Below are 27,374 nucleotides of genomic sequence, written 5' to 3' on the forward strand. Positions count from 1 at the left end.
ATCTCAGTTCCAGTGCCTGGAGCATTTCTTCCCTCACCTTCTTCACTGACCCTATTTCTGCAGGCCTGTTCCTCTCACATGTTCTCATCCTGCTCTGCTCTGGTCACAATTACATCTGAACAATAACTTTCTTTTCTTTCTTGTAAAATATGTTATCACATTACTACCATCTCTAATTAGCCCAGCCTTGGCCAGCAGTATGTCATCTTTGGAGCCACCAGGGACTGGCTCTGCTGGACATGGAAGAAGCTTTTGGCAGCTTCTCAAAGAAGCCACCCCACCCTGCTACCAAAACCATGCAGTCTTTCATTGGAGAGTCCATATTTGGATTTCTGCTAATGCTGCTCAAAATCTGCCAGAGTGTCAACATATGCTAAAGCAGGATATGCATTTGGGCTCTATACATTATATAGTATAAGAGAAGCTCATGTCCCATGTGTCTTTTTACAAATGGGGATTTGCATTTTTCTTATGGATACTATACATTTCTTTCTGAACTAACTGTTCTCAGGATTTCCCTTCTACTTCCCTGAGAAGACTACAGATAAATTGCACATACTTTATAATGACCATTAGATTTATATTGAAGGAAAATCTTCTATACTTTTCAGGCATGCAATTAAAGAGGAAAAATAATCTACTCCTTTATGAGGCTGATTCTTCCCACAATTTCTTTTGATTAGAATATTCTACAACATACCATATTGAATCTTTATGTAATATAATTTATACTTCTGTATGATAAGGGATTATAATTCTCCACTCTTGACAGTGATTCTGGCAATTCTACATTATAATTAGTGAGGAAGTATTTCAGAAGAAATTTTCTCTTTCCTTATTTCTTTCCTTATTCTCTGATACTGAAAATATTCTAGAAAGATATATACCTGACCTGAATTTTTCTGTTTGGTTTTGGGTTTTTACAGGATCAGGTAGCTGCTAGGCATTAGCACTTACAGAGAATAAAATTGCGGTGGGCAATTGAGTACTAAACCATTTTATTTTCAGTTTCTTAGGAAACTTAACATCACTAGTGGTAGACAGTACCATCCATGCATTGTGGAAGGTGTGTACTATGCAGTACAGTAGACTGTTGTGTTACAAATTTCTAAGAGAAGAACAATATGTACAGTATGGATGACCTTCACTTACCTGTTCAAATGGCAAGAAAATAAGATCCAGGGGCAGCTGTTGTCATCAGAAACTTTAATTATTATTCCTATTCAGAAATTAGCTCACACCCCTACAGATTTTTCTTTTCTGCTAAATTGAATACTTCTGTTGGATATTTTCTTCTGCACTCTGATGTCATTACCATGATATTAGTCAATGATTGATAAATGCATATAATGCTCCCTACTGTGGTTTGGATCCATGATTCATAGAATGAGTTTTAGAGGAAAATCTATTTTGTTTTGACATTTTCAAACACTACGGGTTTTTTTTTAGAAATAGTTTGTCTAATTTATTTGAACACTTATGCATACTTTTCATTAGTTTATCTCTTGATACACTGATGTTCTGGACTTGTTAATTATACCTTTCTCCACTTGCTGATGTTTGCAAGGTATGTTACATGCTGCATATGTGTCAAGATTCTCAGTCAATGCTCTTAATAGAGAATTAAAGATGATTATAAGTTAGAAGTTTCATTGCTGACAAAGAAATTTTTTTTTCTGGCTAAAGAATTAAAAAAATTATTCTTTTACTTTCATTTTCATTACTTTTCATTACTTTTGATTCTTGAATGTGATTTTTTATAGGCGTCACAGTTTCACTTTTTTTGTTCTGGGATTTTTATTTGTTTGAAAGTAGTTAGGCAGTTAAGCATCAAGCACACCTTATATTAAGCCAGTTATCTACAGAATTTCAAGTTTGTCAAAGGCCAGAGTTTCTATTCACAATTTGCACATACATATGTGCACATACATATGTACCTTACGGTGTTAAACATATTTTTATATATATATGTGTGTATTGTTGTTATTGTTGTTGTTATTGTTACTATTATTATTATTATTATTATTATTATTATTATTATTATTATTATTATTACAACAGTATTATATGTCTTCTAGGCATGCTTTGAACTCTTGACCTCATTCATTTTGGGGTAAAAGAATAATATCTTTTTCTCCTGTAACATCAGCAACTGCAAGGATGCATAATATTGAGGAAATAAGGTGTTTTCTGCGTTTTGCCCTTTTATATTTTTCTATGACAGAGGGTCCTCACTCAAGATCATAGAATTAAAACAAGCCAAATCAGTCAATCTGTTTCAAAACCAGTCTTATTCTGCTCTTTTATATTTTTTTTTTACTTTATAACTAACTGGTTAAAAAACTATAAATGCTGTGCAATTATGCCAACAACTGACTTCAGTGTATTTTATATGTGGACATGCAGATTTTCAGATGGTAATTATGACTGCAAGATTCTTGTTTATAACTATCTTTCTACTTCTAACAGGTTTCAGGAGGAGAGGATGAAATTCAACAGCTGCAAAAGGCTTTACTAGATTATCTGGATGAGAACACAGAAATTGATGCATCATTAGTGGTAAATTTCAGCTTTCTTTCATCAGGAATTTATATAAATAATTTCAGTAACGTGTACTGAAGAAAATTATTTTTGATTTTATATATATTAGTGCTTCAGTTAAATTGTCACCCTAACATATACTGTTGATTGTGTTTTCAAAAATAATGTTGATGCATTAGATTTCCTAAATCTCATTATAAATCTGTTAATTCTTCTTCTGTAACTGTTGGTTTTGTTTTCTGTACATCCTGCTCTATTTCTCCAGTTTTCTCGGAAGTTTTATGTGGCTCAGTGGTTCCGTGATACAACTATGGAGACAGAAAAAGCAATTAAATCTCAGAAGGATGAGGATTCATCTGAAGGAACTCATCATGCAAAAGATGTTGAGACCACAGGACAAATCATGCATAGAGCAGAAAGTCGCAAAAAATTTCTTCGTAGCATCATTAAAACTGCTCCATCTCAGTTCAGTACATTAAAGTATGTTTCAGTATCACTTCTTTATTAGCCATGCCTTTGATGTTTTAAATAATATTTTTGTCAACATGTCCTGATTAACTCATGGAATTTATTTCAGGATGAATTCTGATACTGTGGACTATGAAGATGCATGTTTGATTGTTCGCTACTTGGCCTCTATGAGGCCGTTTGCCCAGAGCTTCGATATTTATTTGACACAGGTAAACTGTAACTGGAAGTCTTAGTATAGTGAGACACAGTCGGCTTCTGATTCCAAACACTTTCACAGCCATGTGCTATACCTATCCATTGTTGAGCAGAGGTATTTACAGGCCATGATAACACCACGTGCTTTCAAATTCTGTATTGATGGCTTAAGTGATTAGGTTTCCTTTTCTTGCATGCATTTTGTATGTTATCATGTGCGCACAGTATTATATTTATTACTGTATGGCTGTGGCAGAATTACTGTATGCACACAGTTAGAGGATCATTACAAAGTGTTGAAATAATTTTCACAGCTTTTGTAAGATGTATGGTCCTTTGCTAAGATTAAATCATTAAACTGAGTTTAATTTGATTTGAAAGTAAAAGCCACATTGCCCAGTTGTTTGCAGTGCATGTTGCTGTCACTTTGGAAGCTGCTGTTTGATCAGTGTAATTTCTTTTTTTTTCTGGGAGAAGGGCACTAACCCTGGCACAGTGACATGTTTGAAATTCAGTACTAGTTTAGGTTGCACTAAAGTTGATCTGCATACAGAGGCATTCTTAGAGTGCCCATATCCTACTCTACTGTTAAAAGAACCATGGTGAAAACCACAACTGAATGACAAAAGTAAAATTTAAAGTTAAGAATCTTACAACCCATTTCAGAGAAGTAGCAAATAATAATAAATATCAGTTCAGTTTTCAGAAATTTCAGTTTTCAGTACCATGAAATATCACTTACATTCACCTTTTTATTCTCTGAGAAGATAGTCATCTTTTAGTTATTATTTTAGTAATACTATTTATATGTTATTTTGTTGCATTTTTGCTCTTGATTATTATTTTGTACCTTCCCAAAACAACTGAATCTTTATTTTTGTTCTCTTCTAGATTCTGCGTGTACTTGGTGAAAATGCAATTGCTGTTCGAACAAAAGCCATGAAGTGTTTGTCTGAGGTGGTTGCTGTAGACCCCAGTATTCTAGCCAGGGTAAAAAAGAAAATATCTACCATGCACATATTACCCTTAATATAAAATAAATCTTTATTCTGAATCTTTGTTTCATATGTTCTTTTTAGCTGGATATGCAACGAGGAGTTCATGGGCGGCTAATGGATAACTCCACTAGTGTACGAGAAGCAGCTGTGGAGCTGCTTGGACGATTTGTGCTGTGCCGTCCTCAGCTTGCTGAGCAGTATTATGACATGCTGATTGAAAGAATATTGGTATGGTGGTACTTGTGGTATTTATGGCAAAATAAGTGGCATTGGAAAATTTGCTTTTAACTGAGCATGTTTAATAAACTGGATTTGTTTGAATGGTCAGCCATCATGCTATTAAGAACAGCCTTGTAAAATGCACTACTTGCTTCTAGAGAGGCTTTGTTACATTGAAAGGTGAACTTCTACAGAAAGTTGTACTGCATCAGGACCAGGTTTACATTCTTTTTTGATTCCATTATTAGTGCTCAGATTAGCTGTGTCATGGTTTAAGCCCAAATACAAGTTTAGCACACATCATGCAGCTGCTCACTCAACTCCTGCATCACTTACCCCCACCCTGGTGGAGTGAGCAGAATTGCACTAAAATTATATGTTGAGATAAGAACATTTAATAATTGAAAATAAAGTAAAATACAATAATAATTATATATAATGATAATAAAAAGGAAAAATCAATTGATGCACAAAGCAATTGCTCACCATCTGCTGACTGATGCCAGAGCCCCGTTCCCAAACCTAGATTGGCTGTGCTTTCTGATAGCTCCCCCTGGTATATATAGCAGGCATGACATTCTGTGGTGGAAAGTATCCCTGTATCCCTTTGGCCAGTTCTGGTCACCTGTCCTGATATGCTCCCTCCCAGTTTCTTTAGCCTACCTCCTCAGTGGCAGAGCATGAGACCAGGAGGGAAAAAAAAGTCCTTGACTTAGGATAAATATGACTTAGCCAAAACCAAAACATCAGTGTGTTATCAACACCATTCTCATTCTGAATCCAAAACACAGCACTTTAACAGCAGCTGAGAAAAAATTAACTCTACATTAATTTTAACCAGGACAAAGTGAAATAAGGAGTTTTGCTGTATATTTCAAGTCTGAAATACGGATCATTGAGGGCAGGTTTCGTATGCTACTTTTAGTGTTTTGAAAGGTTTATTCATTTTTTTACAAAATAGTGGTTTTTTTGTTTAGGTGTTCAACGTTAATTTAACTGTTGGATAACATTAGCTTATAGTATCCGTGTCAGGATTTTAGTCAAGTACTACACATCTGCTGTAGTTACATGATAAAACAAGTTTGTGAGGGCTTTTGGAGATAGGTAGATCATGTGCATACAATACTAGATAAAGCAGTTAAACCTGATACTCAGATTCAACAGATTTTGAGTAAGGTGATACGAAGTGAAGTTCCTCATCTGTCTCCTTAGATGAAGCCTAGTAAAATGGAAATGACTGCCTTGTATGTATCTTATCCACAAGTTTTATCCAAAGGCTTAAAGTATTATTGTCCAAATCTATAGGGAATCTTGTGTGTTCCAATAAAGTAGCCAAAGCCTCATTACATCTGGCTTTTAAGTTCTTGAGTTTAGAAGTGGATTATACATTTGAAACATCATAAGCTCTTAGGAGGGTGTAGATGGAGAAAATGTTTCAACATTCTGGGAACTCAGCCTGAGCCTTTAGAACAAGTTATGCTGAGCTTTTGTGTAAGTGCATTCCAGAAGATTGTAGTTGCCTTTTCTAAATGAATTTTGGGAGTCAAATTGGGTGATCTTCAAATATTAATTCATATAGAGCAAAAAATAATGTTTCTGATTTGTTTTCAAGAGTGTAATTCTTTTCTCTTCACAGGATACTGGTATCAGTGTCAGAAAAAGAGTAATAAAAATACTTAGGGATATCTGCATTGAACAACCAACTTTTCCCAAAATTACAGAAATGTGTGTGAAAATGATCCGGAGAGTCAATGATGAAGAAGGCATTAAGGTAGAATGAAACATATCCTTCAGAGTTTTAATTATTGTTACTTTAGTGTTTCCCTATTGTGAAAAAATAAAAAAATACTTCATTTCTCCTTTGTAATATTTATGACTTACAAATTTTTAAGAGCTGATATTTTAGCTTTCTGTAAATTTCTCTTACTTCTCTATCCTCTGTTTTCTGTAACTTCTCGCTGACAATCAAAATATTTTAAATATTTTCCAGAGATTTGTTTTTTTCTTGCAAGTATTTTCTCTGGTTCTTCTCTTTTCTAGCAAGTAAAATTGACATAAAATTTTGATTTCTGCAAATCAGTAAATTTTAAGTAAAAATTAATTAATTGACATTAACATATGCCATATATAATTTTTAAAGTTATAAAGTATTAATCTGTGCTAATTTTGTATTAATTCTGAATGTTCAGTGAGGCAGTTATTTGCCTGAAATGTTGCTTATGTGCTCATATGCTACCCTTTGTGCAGTGTGTATGTGAAGAAGAACACAGACCTAATACAATGTGTGAAATAATAAACCTGATAATGATTTTGTTGAATTTGACAAAATACTTTTTAAATTCTTGAGTAATTAGGGATACACCTATAATAATTTTGTATCACACTTTGCAGCAGATATTTTTACCTCTTGAGGTACATTAATGTAAATTTGCTTCCTGAAAAGACTCTTAATCAACAAGTAGATGAACAGCTAAAGCCAAGGTGCTGCTGGAAAGGAAGAATGATCAAGTTCTCTCCCTTCCTTCCTCTTACCTTTCTAACAAAAAGAAAAAACAAGGCATAAACTTTAATGCATTTTTAACAGTTCCATAAATGAGAAGTAATTTTGGAATAGTTTTTGTTCACTTGGAATAATTTTTTGTTCACTTGAATTCTATTCTATATTTTTCTTTATTCAAAAACATTGGAAGGTTACATACTGTGTATATTTGAGTGTAGAGACTTGACTTCTCTCTCTTTCCTGCCTTGTCACAGCTGTTTTGTAAGCTAAATGAACCTACCACTGCTGCTGCAGTTCTGCTTTAAGGATTATTTTTTCAGTTGTCAGCTTCTCAGTCAGCTGTGTTTTTCTGAGGAATACCAATTAATGCAGGAAGGTGGTAACTTTATGGTAACTTTATTTTTTGTAGCATTAGTTCCCATTGTTTCATTTTGCAGAAGTTTGACAGGAGATCAGTATAAGTCCTGTAATAGTAGATCTGGGTCTGTCTCAGATAACATTTCTTACTACAGTCTCATTTAAGTTGCATAATTCCTTATGAAAAAGCACAGATCATCAGCACATCTGTTGTATGGATATATTAGAATTAATACTTACATGACAGTGTAAGTTTATGCTAGTGTTTTATTTTCCTTCAGAAATTAGTAAATGAGACATTCCAGAAGCTCTGGTTTACTCCAACTCCACACCATGACAAAGAAGCAATGACAAGGAAAATCCTAAACATCACTGATGTGGTATGTTAAACAAATTTGAGCTGTATGCAAAATTCAATTTTGTTTTTAGTATCTTAGAAATAGTATCTGTATTTTTTAAACACAGTAATATGATGGTTTCCCCTTTATGTTTCAGGCATGAAATGTATGCTAAAAATATTCACATGATTGAGCAGGCTGTAGGAAATTTTAAATGCTCACTAATCTGCTGGCAATAATAACTGTGACCACACTATATTCAGATTCTATTAAGTACTTGTTCGGTTAAAACACAACCAATTTCTATTGTATGTAACATTCTACAAGAATTGCTACTAGCAGTGTATAGTTAAGTCTACCTAAGAACTTGTCTCTTAAAAGAAAATTTTCCTCAAACAATTGATAACCTTTTTTGGTAAGCTTTGTAAGCAGTTTTAATAAATACAGGCTCATGTTTCTACTAAGAGTAAACTGGTGTATGCATAATTGTATCTTTCTTTTACTGAACAGCAAATTAAATAGCATATCTTCAAAATAACAAAGTCTGCTTCAGATAAAAATGCTTTAATTTGTAGTGAAAATACATTGTATAAAAACACTGTGATGAAAAGGTGATTTAATATCAATTCAAAGATATAAATTTAAAAAATAAATAACTCACTTCATTACTTAAAATTATAGATTTAGACCTCATTTTACTTTACAGCATTTAAAAAAAATTAGAGTCTGGTTTACATTTTTCCTGTCTGAGGATCAGTCAGTCAGTTTGACTTCTGTTTAATTCTCAGTTCTCCTGACAGTTCTAATTTGAACCACCTGTGTGTTGCTCCTGACATATAATACCAGTAAAGGCTTGGTTTGTTTATATAAAAATACATATATATGTATACCCAAATAAATATGTGTGTGTGTGCATGTACTTCTCTCTGGTGCACAGACACAAGAGAGTGGCCTGAAAACGTGTCAAGGGAGGTCTAGGTTGAAAATCTGGAAAACGTTCTTCCCCAAAGGGTGGTTGGTCACTGGAACAGGCTCCCTAGGGAAGTCATCAGTACCAAACCCGACAGAATTTAAGAGGTTTTTGGACAATGCTCTCAGGCATATGGTCTGGCTCTTGGGGTGTGCTGTGCAGGGCCAGGAGTTAGACTTGATGATCCCTGTGGATCCCTTCAACTCGAGAGATGATGTAGTTCTATGATACACATACATGTCCATTTTCAAAGCGTCAAGATTGTATTTATACATGAATTCGTGCAAAATTTTCTACAAAACAGAAGCTTATCTTGCACTAGGGAGAGCAATCTCCAGGGAAGCATTGTGGGCTTTGTGTGGTATGAAATACAAATTCTAGAGTCACTTAAATGGTGGAAACTATTCTTCAAATGCAGAAGACAGTTTCTGATCTCCATTGTTCTTAACGTGTATAGAAATGTATGCATGTTTGCTGTTCTTTTGAGATAACATCTGTATTGAAATAATTTTTCCTCAGATGCCTTGTTTATTAACTAATTTATTCTCAAAAATGCTTCTAGGTTGCAGCTTGTAGAGATACAGGGTATGATTGGTTTGAACAACTTCTTCAAAATGTAAGTAATGAATTTTGAATAATAGTATAATCATTGTTAGAATTTTAGTGTTCCTTTTACTTCTAAAGCACATAGACTGGGAACCCCAAGAGCAGTCCTACAATAGACAAATGTAATAATAATAAATTCAATTTCTGCTCCTTAACATCTGACCTGTTTTTCTGTCTTTCTCAGTGCACTTTCCTTTGGCATTAGTTTCTTTCTTTGCAAATCATCTTTTAAAAATAATTCATTTCTTGGTTTTGGGAGGAGTTTCATTTATTTGTTTAATTTCATTAGTTCTTCAATAATGACTGGCGTAACACAAAGTCCACAGCTGAGGTACTTAATTCTGAAATAAGGTGTCTACTGATGTTGATTTTTTAGAATGGTAGATAAGTGTATTTTCACATCCAGTATATTTTCTACAAAATTTATGGAAGCAGTGAATCTTCAGACTATAAGTTACTTCTGCATTATATTCTACTTATATCTAATACCAATATTTTTAAGAATTGATCTTGGTTTGTTTATATCTCTTAATCTGTGTTATCATTCTCTACATCATGCATGCACTGGTAAATTTTCAAGCAAGGAAATACTTCGATTCCACTTTTGCCTTAAGTGTCATGAAAATAGGTTGTTAATTACATCAGAGCCTCTTCACTAAGAACATCTTCACTGAAGGAAAGGCTATAATACGGTCTCAGTCCTTCTTAGATACTAGAAGAATCTTCATGGCCACAATTTTAGTACCCAAACTCATATGTAAAAAGTTTAAATAAAGTATTCATACACAGCTATGTTAGATCCTCATTTGATATTTTAGCTTAGTGTCAAAAACATTTGTTTTGAATTTGCACTTTATTTCTCTAAGCATTTTAAAAATCTTTGAACTCCTGCTAGTTCCTGCATTATTTTATTAAGCATAGAGCAGCTTTCATCCCGATGCAAAAGATCAGGAGAGCTACTATGGATTTTTATTGCAGTTACTTTTTCTTTACTTATGCTGCTTTTTTACTTCTCATAATTCTTTCTTTACCATATAAGTTTTATGGAGAATTAAATCATTTTGTAATCTAAAATCCTTGTGTATCTGTAGTAATTGTTTTAAAACCATTTATAGCATGTATCCTATACAAATGAATGCAGCTTAACACTAAACCATTTTCTGTTTCATCTGCTACAGCTGTTGAAGTCAGAAGAGGATGCCTCATACAAACCTGTGAAGAAAGCCTGTACTCAGCTAGTTGACAATTTGGTTGAGCACATTCTTAAATATGAAGAATCTTTATCAGGTAATATTATTTAAAACTCAGCTAAAATACTTTGAATTTTTTATGATACTGTAACAGTTCACACTTCATTGTTTACACTTCATTGTAAAAAGCTACTGTCCTGGAATTCCTCTTAAAAGCTGGTTGTAATAAGTCATTGTTCTTAAGTGATGAAATTTTAAGCACTATATAATAAATAATAAGACTTCCCTAATCTTCACCAGCTAACCAAAATAGTAGAACTACCTTTAAAATAAATAACTGGTTCAAACTTTCACATCACTAAAACCAAAACTAACGTGGCATGTTTTATTTGCGTTAGTATGTTCTCTACTGGTAATAGGAATCATTGGCATAGGAAACATTTGCAGTAAAGAGTTTGAAAGCAAGTGATGTCTTTGATGTATGTTTGCTTTTTTTTCAAGTCTTTTGTGGTCCTTTATAAATGTTAATACATTGTGTTCTCATTTCTAATAAGACATTCTATTTTGATCTTTAAAGAGATGTAATGAAAGAGATACTGAAAGAGTGTTTAGGCCATATGTTTTTCATTGCTTAAACAGTACTTGATCTTACTATCCCTTTTGTATTTTCTAATCTTTTGCAGATTCTGACAATAAAGGTGTGAATTCTGGTCGCTTGGTTGCTTGCATAACCACTTTGTTCTTATTCAGCAAAATAAGGCCCCAGCTAATGGTCAAACATGCAATGACCATGCAGCCATACCTGACCACTAAATGTAGTGTAAGTAAAGAAAATCAGTCTTTTTGCTAGATAATTGAGCATGAAAATTAATATCTGTCTTGTATACTTGAGGAAATTTAAGGTAGGAAAAGAAAATGTAATAAAAGTGTGGAGTGTTTTCATGAGCATCACAGCTTTGGAAGTTACTAGATCTTTTTGATGATCCCTGTAGCTTTTAAGATGTTCTTCCTCACATTCTACTTTCATATTTTGCAGCCAAATGAAACTGAAACCTGTTCTGCATCTTTCTGGGTCTTTCTCCCTTCAGAAAATAGTTTCTTAGAATTGTTTTAGTTTACAGTCACAGTCTTAAAAGTAGTTAATGTTTAAACTATGAATCTTAAGACTAAGGATAAGGTTCCATAAGATAGAGTGATCTAATATATAGCAGATAAAAGAAAACGTCTTATTTCATTCTCTTCTAGACTTCATTTCGTACTTCTCTAGCTCTAGTGCTCTTGTATTTCTCTGTAAGACATTGTAGAGAGCTCTAACACTGAAACCCACCCCCACTCAGGTCTCTGAATCCTTGCAATGGTTTCTGCCATTTTGATCTGGCACCCTGACTGGTTATAGGGAGCAGGGCAGGATCATGCACCCATTGCTCAAGGATGATGAGCATGAGTGGGTAGCAGCAGTGCCATTCAATAGGTGAGCTGCCCAGGGCAGGCTTAAGGGGTACTTCTTACCAACTTAGACTGTAGATACAGCCTGGCATTTTCCAGGCATTTTCCATGTTCCATAGAGCACATTTACAACAGTCTCTAAGAGCTATTTCTGAACAAACAGTATAGGAAAGACTTATCTAAATATTTACTTCCTGCTGCTCATTTAGTTGGTTGCAAATGATTTGTTTTGTATTTACACAGGTTGAGATGAATCACAAAATTACCACTGACAGCTTGAACATGTCAAATAGCTTGATACTAGCATTCAGGATTTATACTATCCTGGTTAGCAAGCTGGATTTTGTCAAAAGTCCATTTCTAGCAGGATGTCTCTTTAACAGATGTTTTCCATAGATTCCAGACTTAAAATATACTTGCAGTCAGTATAATCAAACCAGTAGTAATTTTAATTGTAATTTCTACCCTTGTGCACATTATTACTTTTTGTTTAAGGTGCATTATGTCATTGCGCAACTTCATTTTTTTGCTGGTACCTGGTTTTCAGGTGTTGTGTCTTCTCTAGTGTGCATATCTCAGAAGAATTCCTAGATTTCTTGTAAAACTTCAGAAGATTATCGGACCCAAAGGTTTTCACATCTGGCACAGCCTTGATAAGATGTGTAATTCTGCTTATCCAGACTTTTTTTCCCCAGAATGCCTGTAGTAAACAGAACTAGATTTCGTAATAATACGTAATCTAATAGCAGATGTGAAATATATAAATATTCTTTTAGATATTTACCAAATATCTTAAATAAGTTGGACTTTTTAACTGTCAGTACATAATAATAATACTTAGCTTATCCATGACCAGAAGTATTAAACACTATAAATGCTGTTGTTTCAGACCCAGAATGATTTCATGGTGATCTGCAATGTTGCAAAAATCTTAGAGCTTGTAGTGCCGCTAATGGAGCACCCAAGTGAGACCTTTCTTGCCACTATTGAGGAAGACCTCATGAAACTCATCATCAAATATGGCATGACAGTAAGTTTTTAATTGCTACTATTCTATTGATTCCATTTCACATGACTTTAGTTTAAAGACAGTCTCATCTTCATTATGAATATAACTTCTGAGCAATGAAAAATCAGTGTACTTGGTTTATCAGGATTTCCATGTGTTTTCTCTGTATTTTAATGAGTATGAATTGGTTTTCAGAGCAGTCTGGGGAGGCACATTATGTTATATCTGTTAGATTGTTAATTTTAGTTCAGCATAGCTTTTTCCTGCAAAACTTAACAAGAATCTCAATTTAAACTTCTGAGTAGATAATTTATTTGTGTTTTCTTGCTCCTAGGTTGTTCAGCACTGTGTGAGCTGTCTTGGGGCTGTTGTGAACAAGGTCACCCAGAACTATAAATTTGTATGGGCTTGTTTTAACAGATACTATGGTAAGCAAAATCATAACAATTCTCACTTTTCAGTTTTGAATACAAATTTTATCTGAGAGATACACCACATTTAAACACTGAGATAAAAAACTTTTATTTTACTACAGGTGCACTTTCTAAATTAAAAAATCAACACCAAGAAGACCCCAACAGTACAATACTTACTGCCAATAAACCAGCACTCCTTAGATCACTTTTCACTGTTGGAGCACTGTGTCGCCATTTTGATTTTGATCAGGAAGATTTTAAGGGCAACAGTAAGGTAAACTAACTTTCATTTATTCTCCATGTCTTAGGTATATTGAATGCTCCATTTTAATTTGAAAGTATATTATTCCTAGTCCCCCTAAGGTATATATTTTTTCCTAATGCATAAGGTATTGTTTTCTGGTTTTTAAATACATGATATTGCTAGGACTGTGTAGTAAAGTTGTGTTTCTCCATTCCTTTTCTATGTACGTTCTTTATATAAAAGATTAAAAACGTCTATTCTATCTTCAAATAGATATTAATTTTGTTTTAATTTGCCCAGGTTAACATTAAGGATAAAGTACTTGAACTGCTGATGTATTTTACAAAGCATTCAGATGAAGAAGTACAGACAAAAGCCATTATTGGTCTTGGTAAGAAATATTAATAGTTTTTTATTATTCTGCTCTAGTAAAAATACATGTGTATCAGTAGGAATTAATGTATTTGTGTAGTCACAAAAGAGGTTACTTAAAATCAAAGCTTACTGCATATTTTGTTTGAGAACTGGTCATAGCAAAGCTGTCAAAGGGTTGCTAGTTGCATAAGTCTGCAGCAGCTAGGGTGCTTTTGACAATGAATGCCTTTTGATGTGTGACCAAGTTGTAGAGGGAAGCAAATTTTCAAGGTAATGAAGATGCTGGTTTTTTACTCCATATGCAAGTATAACTCCAAACCTTGTTTTTCAGTCCACAAGGTAAAAAAGGACGGAAAAACTTGGAACATTTTAGGGGTAGGAGCAGACATTCTGCAGGAGTCAAGGGAACTGCTGTTTATAGTAGCTGGATGGCTTTTTTGAGATTTGTATGGCATTTCAGTGATTTGCAATAGAAAATGAACTGCCACTCAGGGATAAAAATTGTAGATCTGAGAAAATCTTGTTTGGGCAGATAGGTCTTGATTTCTGGAAGAATTCAATTCTTGGTTATTGCTTGGTCTAAAATAAATTGTCCCCAAGGCATGAAAGCCTCCATTTTATGATTTAACTGTGGGCAATAATTTCCTTCTTTATGTTGCTATTTAGGTGACTTTTTAGATATTCTACTCTAACAGGCTAGGGAGGGCTGTGAGGATAAGGATCAAGACTGAATCTTCATTTCATGTTCTAAGAAATACCATTTCAAGACAGTTGAGGAGGATTAATGGCATTGGAGTTGTCTCTGTTGCAGGAACAATGGACTACTTGCAGCTTTTCTGGGCATAATGTCAATGTACATGACACTAACCTATAATCTAGTCCAGTTTAATAGCGCTCTACAGAATATCATATGTTGGGTAGGGTCTGTATTCCTAACCATAGAGATGATCACTCTGCTCATGAATATGGAGTATGTCATATTTGCCAAAAATGTTTCTGAATTATAGACTGAACTGTGAACTGTTTTGTCAGTAGTCATTCTTCAGATTTTTTTTTCTGCCTGTAAATGTATCCAGCTTTATTTTATTTAAACCTCACTGTTTTTAGTGATATATCTATTTCATTCAAGTACTGATTCTGAAGATAGCTGGTGAATGTATGGAGATGTAGTAGACAGTGCAAATTGTGACCTCAGTCTGGTCACTGTGCAGCGTTATCAAACTCGTTCAATGCTCATGAGCAGCAGTACACTGAAAAGGACTAGCAAGCTAACTCAATGTTTATATATGACGAAAAGGGTCATGTGAAAAATGTACTTTCCTATCAGCCTGTCACTTTAGTAGGGACACTCAACAGGTTTAGCCTTTGCTTCAGTATATGTCACTGCTCTTGAGGGATTAAGCTTAATCCTAAGGTTAATAATTGTGGTTGTGCTTCTTTTCCAGATATGTACTTGCAAAGCAAGTTGAGGATATAAATTCTTAGTAAATTTTGCTAAACTTTTAGGTGCCTAACAGTAAATGTTTAATCAACCAAGTTCAGTGCTTACTCTAAAGATTCTTAACAGAGTGAAAACAAAGGTGTGAAGAGAAATGTTGTGACAGCATCTCTGAGATGTGAATTCAGTTCTTAAAAAAACATAACAGCAGGTGCCTTTCTTCATCTCCTATGACAGCCTCTTATGCCAAGTAAGATTACTTCCCCAGTTAACTGGGGATAGAAAAGTAAGAATTTCCCTGAGAATACTAGTGGTTTAGATTTTTCAAGTGAATGAAGAAAAAGTTTTATGAGTTGTTATGAATACATCCATGTGCTTTTCATTTTTAAAATTAACAAGAAATGGGCTGGCCTTTGCACAGAGGTGGTCAAGTTACAAACATCAATGTACACTTGTATAGACTGAACAATCATACCACATACTCTAAAGACCACCATAATTTCTTCTTCTTCTCTTTTCCCTTTCTCTTGCGGGCTTCTCTGCTTCTTGTTTTGAGATTGAAATGAGATCTGAAATACACTAAGGGCTTGCCTTGGACTTCACCTTTACCTACACTGTCTTTTTGTGTGTATGGAGCCTTTTTAAAAACTTGACTCAACCTTCCCTCTGTTACAGTTATTTTTATATATTGCCCTTGCATAATTTTATTTGCTTTTATTTATTCCCCCATTTTTCTTTTATGTTCCAATTTTTTCTGTGTGCCCATTTAACATCTGAATTTTTTGTGGTCACAAGAAATGCATTTAATGTCTACTTTTTCCTAAACAGTCTTTAAAACAATGAAGTAGTTAAATGTAAATTAATTAGGATGTTATGTTCCCTTTACTGTTTTTTTAAGATACTGTGTAAGAGTTTGTCAGAAACACTTCTATATCTACATACATTATCTAAAATGGTATATTCTGCCAGTAATTTAGAGAAGTTTTTATTAAATACCTACTTAAGAACAGCCAGTTTGTTGGCAAGGGAAGACTACAGCTAAGAACTGTTCTGTAGTATGTGTCTTCCAAAATACATAGTCTTGGAACACTTCAGATGATCTTCAAGGGAAGACTACAATAGGTTTATGAATAATGACAGCAAAAGGTATAAAATTTACTGTGTTCCTTGGTGACTATTTTTTCTATTATTATGTTAAATACCCTTGATATTTATCAACCTTTCCACATTTTCTCTGCATCTGTATGAGCCACATTTTACAATTGCAGCAAAATGTTTGTCTCTAGATGTATTAGAATGTCTGTATTAGAAAAATAACAGATATTTTTTGGTAATGTTCCTTTCTAGTTTTTATGATTGCCCTTAGTCATTGAGATGCAGGCCGCTACACTGGACCTGGTTCCAGATCTGTGTAACTTTCTGTGCAGCTGCCCTTGGTCAACACTCCATTTTACCCATCAGACAAAATCGTGGTTAATAGGACTGTCATGGTTATTAGAGCTCCTTGTAAGCAATGGATGGTGTCCATATGGAAGCATGATACTGTTTGGACTAGAAAAAGCTGTGCTGCTGGGAGGAGATACATTTTATACCTTTCTTCTGAACAGCTTAAAAAGCAGGAATACAATTTCTAGATTATAATACTGAGAACCATTTCCTCTTTTCTCCACTCTTAGGATTTGCATTTATACAGCACCCAAGTTTAATGTTTGAACAAGAGGTGAAGACTCTGTACAACAGCATTCTTTCAGATAAGAACTGTTCAGTAAACTTAAAAATCCAGGTGTTAAAAAACCTCCAGACCTACTTGCAGGAGGAGGATACACGTATGCAGCAGGCAGACAGAGACTGTAAGTGCTGAATTCTTCTGTACTCATGAGCCTTGCAAAACCTGACTTTGTTGCATACAGTTACTATATATCTGCACTGAGTCACTTAAAATTGTAAACAGATCAGTAGTATTGTACCCAAAATATTGTAGAATTTACTAAAAAGAGGAATATGTGTAGGTGTGTTATTTACTTCCAAAATGCATAAATACTGGCAGCAATCCAGAATTCATAATTGTATTGATGGTAATATTTTTTATCAAAAAACCCTCTTAAGTTTAATTTGCAGATAGAAAATAACTAATGCAACATTATTAAAAAACTTTATTAAGGAATTAAGACTTGAATTAAAATTTTGTCTCTTTATTTTGTTGATACATATATTTATACGTTAGATTACTCAATCTAACGTATAAATATATTTTACGTTTCATGAGATTGTAAACCCATTCTAAGGCAGCTGAAAGTTGTTTTTATTGTGAAACTTAAACATCAGCATACAGGAAGTGATGGCAAAATAAGTAATTATACTATGATGAGTATGCTATTGCTTTTGTCCTTTCCACAGGGAAAAAAGTAGCAAAACAGGAAGACCTGAAAGAAATGGGTGATATTTCCTCAGGGATGAGTAGTTCCATCATGCAGCTATATCTCAAACAGGTCCTTGAGGCTTTCTTTCATAACCAGTCCAGTGTACGCCACTTTGCTCTAAATGTCATTGCACTGACATTAAACCAAGGTCTCATCCATCCTGTTCAGGTATGATAGGCTTTTGTGGTGGGACTTCCTTTTATTCGTGTTTTTAGGGGCTTTCACATTTGCCACATAAATTTCCAGGTCTTCTACTTACGTTACAGTAGTTTCTTCCTGTAGCAAGAAGCTTTTGCAGAAGGCACATTTTGAAATCTGCTTTATGTTGTTAGCCAACGATATTCCAAATGCTTCATTATCTATATTTGGATTAAGATGTAAAAGCCCAGGCAGTACCTAAAGAGCATGTAGATATGTGCATTGGAGCATATTTCTGTTAGAACTTTGAGGTATACGCCATAATGTTTTCTTTATTTAGTTCTGTATTCCATGTCAGCTTGCTTCCAGCTCAATCCCTATATCCTCCAAACACTGTGGAATTGCACAGTCAGTGTCAGAACTTCAACCATCATCTCCATCACTCTTTGCTTACATAATGTTTTGTAATTAATTTTTGATGCTGCAACCATTTCACATGTTCAATCATAAATGTTTTTTGGCGGGGGGGTTAAAATGCAATTTTCTGTATTTTAAACTGACTATAGAGTTTGAGGAGAAGGGAAATACTATGTGAAACCTCACAACTTCATTAGAATGCTGGTGTCTTGTAGTATTTTGTTCTGTTTACTTGAAAAAAGAGTACTAAGTTGCATAGACCTTCCTATTCTAATTTCTGCAGTAGAAGCAAAGAACAAAGACTGAGAAAGAGGAGGTACAATGCCTTTGAATAACCATTTCATTTGTTTTTCAAGTGTGTGCCATACTTAATTGCTATGGGCACAGATCCAGAGCCCTCTATGCGAAATAAAGCTGACCAACAGTTGGTGGAAATAGACAAAAAATATGCTGGGTTCATTCACGTGAGTAATTCTAATTTAACATTTTATAAAATATTTTTATGTTCTCTAGTGGTTTAACACTTGAATATGTTTCAGCTTCAGAAAAAGACTATAAAGGAAAAAAGTAAAATAACTGTAGGCAGTTGTAAAGATGACTCTTTCCCCTGTTTGGAGATTTCTGTTCTGAGAAACAGGAAGGAATTTAATAAATTAATTCTAGTCCAAAATTTCCTTTAATTTGTGATTCACAGTAATATTTTCTACACTAAACAGTACTTAAGAGCCTTTATTTGAGAAGAGGTAAGGACAAGTGTTTCATAATGTTTAGCAGTGATTTTCCTGTATCAGTGGACTAGAAAAGAAAACACCATGTAATAGTCAATAGAATTCCTTGGAGTATATATATCTTAGGGCATGCAATGCAGAAAGGCTTTATAAATTGTAATCCAAGCAGAAGCATAGGAAGCTGTTTACATCTGATAAATCTTGCTTAAAGGAAAAACTACGGGCTATGTGAGGATGTGGAGTTGTGGCATAGTGCCAGTTCTGCGTAAGATCTGCAATTAGGCTGCAGCATTCTCCTCATTTTGGAAGATACCAGTCTAGGTTCAGTGTGTGTACTATGTTGAAGGACTCCATGTCCTTCCTTTTATTCCAGTGAATTTGGAGCATTGCACTGTTGATGGCATCCAAACAGATAACTCATCCATTAGGTGAAGGCTAGCAGTTGGAATTTGCTGTGTTAGGCAGCTGGGATTTAAGACAGTGTATAGACAACTTTGTTGACCAACAGCAGCAGAGGTAGTATGAGGACAATTGGCTATGCAGCCTAACTAGAGATTGTTCTGAAACTAGAGCAGGACCATTGAATTGAGTAAAATCAGCTGGAAATTATTGGATATATGAAGGAAAAAAAACCCAAAAAACCAAAAAACACTGGTTTTCTATTTGTTAGTGCTATTGTACTCATACAGATTAAATTACTTGTTTCACTACAGGGGATACCAAGCATATACATGTGGTAAAATATTTTGTTCATGTATGAAAACATTTCCCTGAAAATTGTTTGAATTTAAATATCTGGCTATAGTGGGTAAACAGATTAGCTGTATGTTCCTCCTAGCAGAATTTACAGTCAAAACAGTTCACAAGACATTCTGATCTCTGCCACAAGTTCTATTTGACAGCTCAAATCTATTTGCTGCCTCAAAAGGTAGTATTGCCTCAGTGTGTGTTTTAAATTTAAATTTCAGACGAGCATCCCTTTAAAAGAATTGAATTTTACTGCTTTCAAATTAATGTTTTGAATAAAAATAAATATATTTCCCTTTCAGATGAAAGCAGTGGCTGGTATGAAGATGTCTTACCAAGTACAACAGGCAATTAATACCTGCCCAAAAGATCCTGTGAGAGGATTTAGACATGATGAATCATCCAGTGCACTGTGTTCACACCTCTACTCCATGATTCGAGGGAACCGTCAGCACAGACGAGCCTTTCTAATTTCTTTACTCAACCTCTTTGATGATACTGCAGTAAGCACCACATTTTCTTCACTTAAAAATAAGTTAAAATGCAGCATTACAGGCTTAAGTTCTCATTTTATGATGTATTTTTGTAACATAATTATTGATAGATTTGTCCCTGATGTCCCTACTTTTTTTGGCTTTCTAATATAAAGTATCTATCTGTGTGATAGAATGCATGTTGCATCATTTTACCATTTTATACTCAGTTTGGACTGATCAGAAATAATGTATCTTCAGGTAGGACTAAATTTTGCATGTATAGATGTTTTTTAGACGTGTGGGAACTGTATAGATAAAAATTGTGTTCATGTTTTTTGCTCTAGACTGTTAGGAACACTGCAGAAGTATATGAATCCAGGATATTTCTGCATGTATTTATGTATTATTTTTTCTTCCAGAAAACAGAGGTGAATATGCTTTTGTACATAGCAGACAATCTAGCCTGTTTTCCTTACCAAACACAGGAAGAGCCACTGTTTATAATGCATCATATAGACATTACACTATCAGTTTCTGGTAGCAACCTACTACAGTCATTTAAAGAGGTATGTGCATTTATATTTTAGTATATTTATGGTGGTGGAAACATAAGCTTCTCCATAATGTGGTCAGTTTTTCAGTGAATGCAGTACTATTATTGTTGTGTGGACCAGTTGCATGACTTGACATATATATAAACAATAATAAAATATAAACAATAGTCAAAAAACAAACAACACTGTTCTGACCTGTATATGGTTGACAGTAGTCAAAAACTCTACTTACATTGCTGTTTATATTATTAAATAAGAATGATGAATTTTGAGATCAGATCTATAGAATTTCTCTATATAGCTGAGTAACAGTTAATTTTATACATCCGAAAGTACATCAACGCAGAATTATTGTGGAATAGTAGTTTGTTGTGGTTGTTTGTAAAATGTTAATAATAAAATCGTGTTGGTAGTTCATTTTGCTGTCAAGTAGCTGATGGCAGTTGAATTTGTGTTACCTGAGAGATTTAAAATACATTATTTATTGGAAGAGAGGAGTAGGCAGTATTTCTTAAGGCAGCACATAAGAACCTGTACCATGACAGGGTACCTGTTGTTACGACAACACAGGAGCCACTGTAAGTGGGAGGCTTCTGCTTCTTAAAGACTTCAGTGTCTTCCTTTCCTGAACAACTATTACAGTAGAAGGTGCAAATTGTCAGGACGCAAACCAGTTTCTAGAATGTGCAGTTTGACTAATAAATACAGAGTTGATGCCTGAGAGTTCACTATCTGAAAAGTACTGTGCTTTAAACTCTCACCCTACCAAAGCTGATCAAAAAACAAAGTTGATTTTTAATCTGGTTGAAAGAGACATTCTTCAGGCTGAGAACCAGTATGTAGCAGCCAGCATGAAAAGGATGAGATCCGTCTGAGGTCTGTGTTCTGAAAATTCATACTATGTGCAGTAATAATGTATTTGTGAAATTCTGTAGATGTACAAGTAATCATAGAACTAATCATAGAATCATAAAATGGCTAGGGTTGGAAAAGACCTTAAAGATCACCTTGTTCCAACCCTCTGTTCTGGGCAGCGGCGCCTTCCACTAGACCAGATTGCTCAGACCTCCACGCAGCCTGGCCTTGAACACTGCCAGGCATAGGGCAGCTGATTATTCTTAAGAATTTTCAAGAATTATTCATAAGAGTAAGGATAAGGATAAGAATAATAATAAGAATAATTTAGTCAGCAGTGTAATTAGTATCATAGAATTTTAAGAGAAAAGGATTTAAAACCAGCTTGAACACCAAAGTACATGTGGAAATCTCCATGATATACAGAAATTATATTCAGGTGAAAGAAAAACAGAATTTTCTTCCTGATTTATTGTGTTTGCCCTTCTGTATTTGCTGTCACTGATGAACTAAAGAATTTCAGAAGTCTTTTTATGATAACACACCAGGGGAGTGTTTGTTGTTTCAGTTCCTTCTGTATGCACCTTGCAAGAAAATCTGGCTTTTGGATAATTTTTTCAGTATCTTTTTGCCATAAATAATTTTAAGCCTATGAAGTTATAAACTAATTTTTCAGGGAATTCTCGCTAATTTAAGCTAATAATGATTTTGGACAGATTATTTTAGGAATAGACATGATGCTACTTACCCTAATTTGGAATGTAACTTCTCTGTCTTGCAGTCCATGGTGAAAGACAAAAAAAAGGAAAGAAAGCCTTCATCAGATGAGGAGACTGAGAGTGACAGTAACAGTGGTAGTGGGAGTGAAAGTGAGGAGGAAGCTTCTAAGCCTCGGAGGTTACGGAAACGAGTGGACTCTGATTCAGATTCTGATGAAGAGAATGATATAAATGCAGTGATGAAGTGTTTACCTGAAAATTCAGCTCCTTTAATTGAATTTGCTAATGTCTCCCAAGGCATATTATTACTTTTAATGCTGAAACAGCATCTAAAGAACCTCTGTGGGTTCTCTGATAGGTAAGGCTTTTTAGATAATAGGACACTTATTACAGTTGTTGTTTTAGAAGTTTTTTTCATTTATTTAAGTTGATTTTAACTACAATACAATACAATGCTACAAAGCAATACATTTGTGTAACAGAGAAAAAATGTTATTGAGTTGAACTTTGGCTTTAAAAAAAACCAATTATTTGATTTCTTACCTGACTATCTATTGTATATGTAATGATTCAAAGATGAATACCTATATGGGAGATTTTAAAACCTTTTTGTTCAAATTACTCTGGATTTTCCTTAAAAAGTCTTCTCTTTTGTTTTCTTTTAACAGTAAAATTCAAAAATATTCTCCATCTGAATCTGCAAAAGTGTATGATAAAGCTATAAACAGGAAGACAGGAGTGCATTTCCATCCAAAACAAACTTTGGATTTTCTGCGGAGTGATATGGCTAATTCCAAGATCACAGAAGAAGTGAAGAGGAGTATAGTAAAACAGTACTTAGATGTAAGTAAAATCACTTTGGAAAAAGTCTGAAGTCCTTTAACACAGTATAAACTTCAAAGTACATTTCAAAATGTTAAGGTCCTTGTTATCTTACCTGATGTATGGATCTTCCTTTCAGGATGTTTAGCAGGATTGTATTTCAAAGATTTTTAGTAAGTTTAAATTCAATGATAATTAATGTCAGCTAAAGGATATTCATCTTTATGGACTATATTCCAGTTTCTTCTATCCATGTTGTATACCTCTCCCATATTACTTACTCACTTTATTCCTGACTCTTTCCATCATGGGAACAGAGACTGGATGTGGTTTATTAACTGTCCCTCACTCCTCACCAGTAACAGTTAGAGGAAACTTGCCATTTGGAAAACACAGGAAGAAAGCTTTTGTATATCCACAAAAAAAATTCTGAAAGTGAAGTTTGTAAAACACACCACAAGCTGTTCAAGTTGTCTTATGTATGTTTTACCCTGTTTGTTTATGTTGGTACTTATTTCTAACATAATGTAATGTGATATAAATGTCCCATGTTCAAAATTACAAAGTGAATTTATTTTTTTTTTTAAATAGTTCAAGCTCCTTATGGAACATTTGGATCCTGATGAAGAGGAAGAAGATGGAGAGGTGTCAGCTAGCACAAATGCTCGGAACAAAGCAATTACCTCGCTGCTTGGAGGAGGCAGCCCTAAAAACAATGCAGCTGAGACAGAGGACGATGAAAGTGATGGGGAGGATAGAGGAGGAGGCACTTCAGGGGTGAGGCGGAGGAGGAGTCAACGTATTTCGCAGCGTATTACGTAAAATGATTTTTATGTGCTTATAAATGTCAGTTTATTATATTAAATGTACACCAAGTAATGTAATCCACATGAAAAAAAAGCATTTTGTAGATAGAGATTCTCTACTTAACCGTTTATACAACTTTTGTAGAAAGTTTAACAGAAAAGACAATAAAAAAAAAACAAACTAGAAAATGAGATTTATCCCGTATAAAAAGTTATTAATTTTCCTTTGGAATGTACTGTGTGTTATCCTTTTTATTGTTGCCAAGTTTTTATGTAGCTTTATGATTCATGTGTATATATAATTTTATATATCAATAAGAGATAAAGACACGGGTACAAATTAAGAGTATGTGGTTTTACAAGGATATGTTAACCCCTTGGCGCTGGCGGTCGCGGTGCGTCTCATTGCCGGCAATGGAATGTGTGCCGGGGAATCCCAACTCCCGGCGTCAAGGGATTAAAAGCAATAAAAGCAATAATTTCACTAAAGTTCTTTTGTGTAACACTTGGTCTTTTTTCCCCCCAATGTTTTAGTCATTGAGAAGGTCAAAACGAAATTCAGACTCTACGGAGTTGGCAGCACAGATGAATGAAAGTGTTGATGTCATGGATGTCATCGCTATTTGCTGTCCAAAGTACAAAGACCGACCACAAATTGCAAGAGTAGTACAGAAAACCAGCAATGGCTTCAGTGTTCAGTGGATGGCAGGCTCCTACAGTGGCTCCTGGACTGAGGCTAAGCGCCGTGATGGCCGCAAACTGGTGCCTTGGGTAGACACTATTAAAGAGTCAGACATTATTTACAAAAAAATTGCTCTAACGAGTGCTAATAAGCTGACTAATAAAGTTGTGCAGACTTTACGATCGCTGTATGCCGCCAAGGATGGAACTTCCAGCTAATGAATTTGTACATGCAGCCAAATTTACAGGAATTGAAATAACAGAAAAACTTGAAATATCAACTTTCTGGCAAAAAAAAAAAATCAGTTAAATGAAGAGTAAGAATGGAACCTGGGACGCGGGGAAAAAAGAAGGAAATGTTTGGTAAACATTTTTGTGGGAGCTTCCTTCGCTGTTGTGCAGCAGAAACTTCTCAGTTCATTTTTACTCCCACTGTATTATAGTTTAACAAAAAATTGTTTATATCTTGAAAAAAAAAACCTTTCTGTTTAAAAAAAATAAACAAGTGAATGTTGGAAATTAGTCTGTTAATGTTCTTAATAAAGTGTTCTTGGAGTTTAACCTAGCAGCGGATGGCTTTCTTTAGCTTAGCCCAGTTTCCAGGAAAGCATTGTTTTTCCAGGCTGTAAAGTGGCAGAATCTCCTGGATATATAATTTATTCTGTTGAAGAAAAAAAAAAAAAAAAGAAAGAAAAAAAAGCATGCAGTATCTATGACCTATCTGCAGGAGGAGTTTTTGTAAATGTAGATTTTGATGTATTAGGTCACCCTGAAATAATACAAGAAAAGGGATCCCCAGCAAATCTGGTGGAACGAATACTGCAATAAATTTTTTTACTTCTCTTTGTTACTTGTCTGTTTCCATTTGAATTTCTTATTGTAAAGATCTGTTTAAATCCATTTATATTATTTTGCAGTCTTTTATGTAAAATTTACTATATCAGTGGTTTTCAAAACAAGACATAAAATATTGTTTATACAGTTTGTATAGGCTGACTTCTGAATAATTGGTATCTTTTTATTTTTATCCCTAAAAGGGTATAAACACAAGTTAACGCTAGGGTTTTATTGTATCCTGCAATATTTAGTATTAACTATATGATTTAGCACTGTGCCAAACACATTTTCAAGAGTACATTTTGATATAAAAAGAAACTATAGTTTATTCCTTGTATGCTTCAATTTCTTTCTAATGCTGTCCAAGTGGTAACTTACAATAGTTCAAATCTGGGGAAAGCTGAATGTCTCTTCTGCTTGGGCAAACTGGCCATGTATGCATTTCACTGGGTTAATATAGAGAGGCTTGTGTCAAGAGGAGCTAGCTACCATTGTCTGAGGAGTGAATGGGTATGAGTCTGGGCAATTACACTACATTCCTTCACAAATGAATTTTTTTAAAAAATGTTTGTATATTAGACTAATTTTTTTACTAATTGAAAGATGTTTTCACATTTTGTAAATTGAAAAAATGCTGTTGAAATCTTCCAGAAGTATTTGCTTTGACTGCCTTGCCACAACCTTTCATAAGCAGTTTGTCTTCCTAGAGAGCAAGAAAAGCAGCATATTTGCAAACAGGAAAAAATCTAAAAACAGCTAAATTTTTTAGGAGTCTGTTAAACCCTGCTGTCTTTTCAAATGTATTTATCAAAAACAGGTGTTCCTCAACATAATTATTTTTCTATTATGTTTTGTTTCTTTTAAAAATTTAATATATGGTAGGGGGCTGTTTCTATGAAACTAACTTGCAGAATTCTAATAATACATCATTCAGTTTGTGAGGAATAGTAACAGTATTCCAAAATATTGATATGTAAAAAACCCAAACAACACATTAAACAAATTATTAATAACTCCTCAGAATCCAGGTAGTAAATTGTTGGGGAATGCCTTTTTGCTGTTTCACCACTGGAATTTCTCTGAACAGAAATGTTTTAGCACCTCTTTGTTTGGTAGTGTTGATAGTATTCTCTTCACCATATAAAAGCCACCTCTTGGGCTAAGATTGGTATTGTTAAAGGAGGGAGAAGCAGAAGAAGCAGGAGTCAGTCCTCTGCTGCTCTGGAAACAGGACATTTTTGTAGCAAACATTGAAAGACTATATTTCTCAGGGCCAAGTGCAGCTTTTATACTGGCAAAGTCATACTTGGAGACTAGAGGGGTTATATGACATGTCAGATATTACTGATAAGCAGAGTTGAAAATACTTCACCAAGAAACTCCCAAGTGATAAACCCAAGGATTTCATACAGTTGCAGTTTAAAATTAAGTTGGCTGTTAGTAATTTCTGATATTAAAGCATTTTATTTTTAATAGATAATACAGATATTTCCTTGTTGATCTCATGTGGCTTTTCCAATAACAAAGATGGGGGATTATTTCAATTTGCTTGGTATTTATTGGAATAAAATTATCAGAAAGAACTTATAATTAAACAATATAAACCTGAAGTCTTAAGTTGTCTTAGTTGAGAGGATTTAGACCATTACTATATTGTATGATATGCCAGTGGCATACATGCTCCTTGATGGGATGTGATGGCTGTTACATAATTTACAGTTATAAAGTTGCTTATAGATGATTAAATAAATTGAATATGATTCTTACTAGTTAAGAGTTGCATTTTACCCTCCCAAAGTACACAGAGTAATACCTAGTCCGGTTTTGCCAATCACAAATGCTCTGGTTATTTGCTGTGAAA

General features: G+C 34.3%; 1 protein-coding gene across 10 annotated transcripts in view; it reads left to right on the plus strand.

Annotated features, from left to right (window-relative positions):
- NIPBL (NIPBL cohesin loading factor) overlaps nucleotides 1-25,526 on the plus strand; it is a 141,220-nt gene extending 115,694 nt beyond the window's left edge. For 7 of the 10 annotated variants that reach the window (XM_015652701.2, XM_015652706.2, XM_033520357.1 and 4 more), the window contains 23 exons: nucleotides 2,470-2,559; nucleotides 2,807-3,021; nucleotides 3,119-3,221; nucleotides 4,099-4,197; nucleotides 4,287-4,433; nucleotides 6,061-6,195; nucleotides 7,563-7,661; nucleotides 9,152-9,205; nucleotides 10,374-10,482; nucleotides 11,069-11,205; nucleotides 12,721-12,861; nucleotides 13,175-13,268; nucleotides 13,376-13,530; nucleotides 13,801-13,891; nucleotides 16,990-17,163; nucleotides 17,711-17,901; nucleotides 18,645-18,752; nucleotides 20,066-20,266; nucleotides 20,659-20,805; nucleotides 22,430-22,725; nucleotides 23,036-23,210; nucleotides 23,781-23,966; nucleotides 24,530-25,526. In XM_015652701.2, the coding sequence (XP_015508187.1) occupies nucleotides 2,470-2,559; nucleotides 2,807-3,021; nucleotides 3,119-3,221; nucleotides 4,099-4,197; nucleotides 4,287-4,433; nucleotides 6,061-6,195; nucleotides 7,563-7,661; nucleotides 9,152-9,205; nucleotides 10,374-10,482; nucleotides 11,069-11,205; nucleotides 12,721-12,861; nucleotides 13,175-13,268; nucleotides 13,376-13,530; nucleotides 13,801-13,891; nucleotides 16,990-17,163; nucleotides 17,711-17,901; nucleotides 18,645-18,752; nucleotides 20,066-20,266; nucleotides 20,659-20,805; nucleotides 22,430-22,725; nucleotides 23,036-23,210; nucleotides 23,781-23,966; nucleotides 24,530-24,895 (3,513 nt within the window). In that variant the 3' untranslated portion in view covers nucleotides 24,896-25,526. Of the gene's footprint in view, nucleotides 1-2,469; nucleotides 2,560-2,806; nucleotides 3,022-3,118; nucleotides 3,222-4,098; nucleotides 4,198-4,286; nucleotides 4,434-6,060; nucleotides 6,196-7,562; nucleotides 7,662-9,151; nucleotides 9,206-10,373; nucleotides 10,483-11,068; nucleotides 11,206-12,720; nucleotides 12,862-13,174; nucleotides 13,269-13,375; nucleotides 13,531-13,800; nucleotides 13,892-16,989; nucleotides 17,164-17,710; nucleotides 17,902-18,644; nucleotides 18,753-20,065; nucleotides 20,267-20,658; nucleotides 20,806-22,429; nucleotides 22,726-23,035; nucleotides 23,211-23,780; nucleotides 24,036-24,529 lie in introns of those variants that run through there. The other 3 variants (XM_015652703.3, XM_033520355.1, XR_004500431.1) reach the window with 3 other exon arrangements.
- Nucleotides 25,527-27,374: the final 1,848 nt, after the last annotated feature.

The sequence above is a fragment of the Parus major genome, chromosome Z (assembly GCF_001522545.3).
Source record: "Parus major isolate Abel chromosome Z, Parus_major1.1, whole genome shotgun sequence".
Classification (NCBI taxonomy): domain Eukaryota; kingdom Metazoa; phylum Chordata; class Aves; order Passeriformes; family Paridae; genus Parus; species Parus major.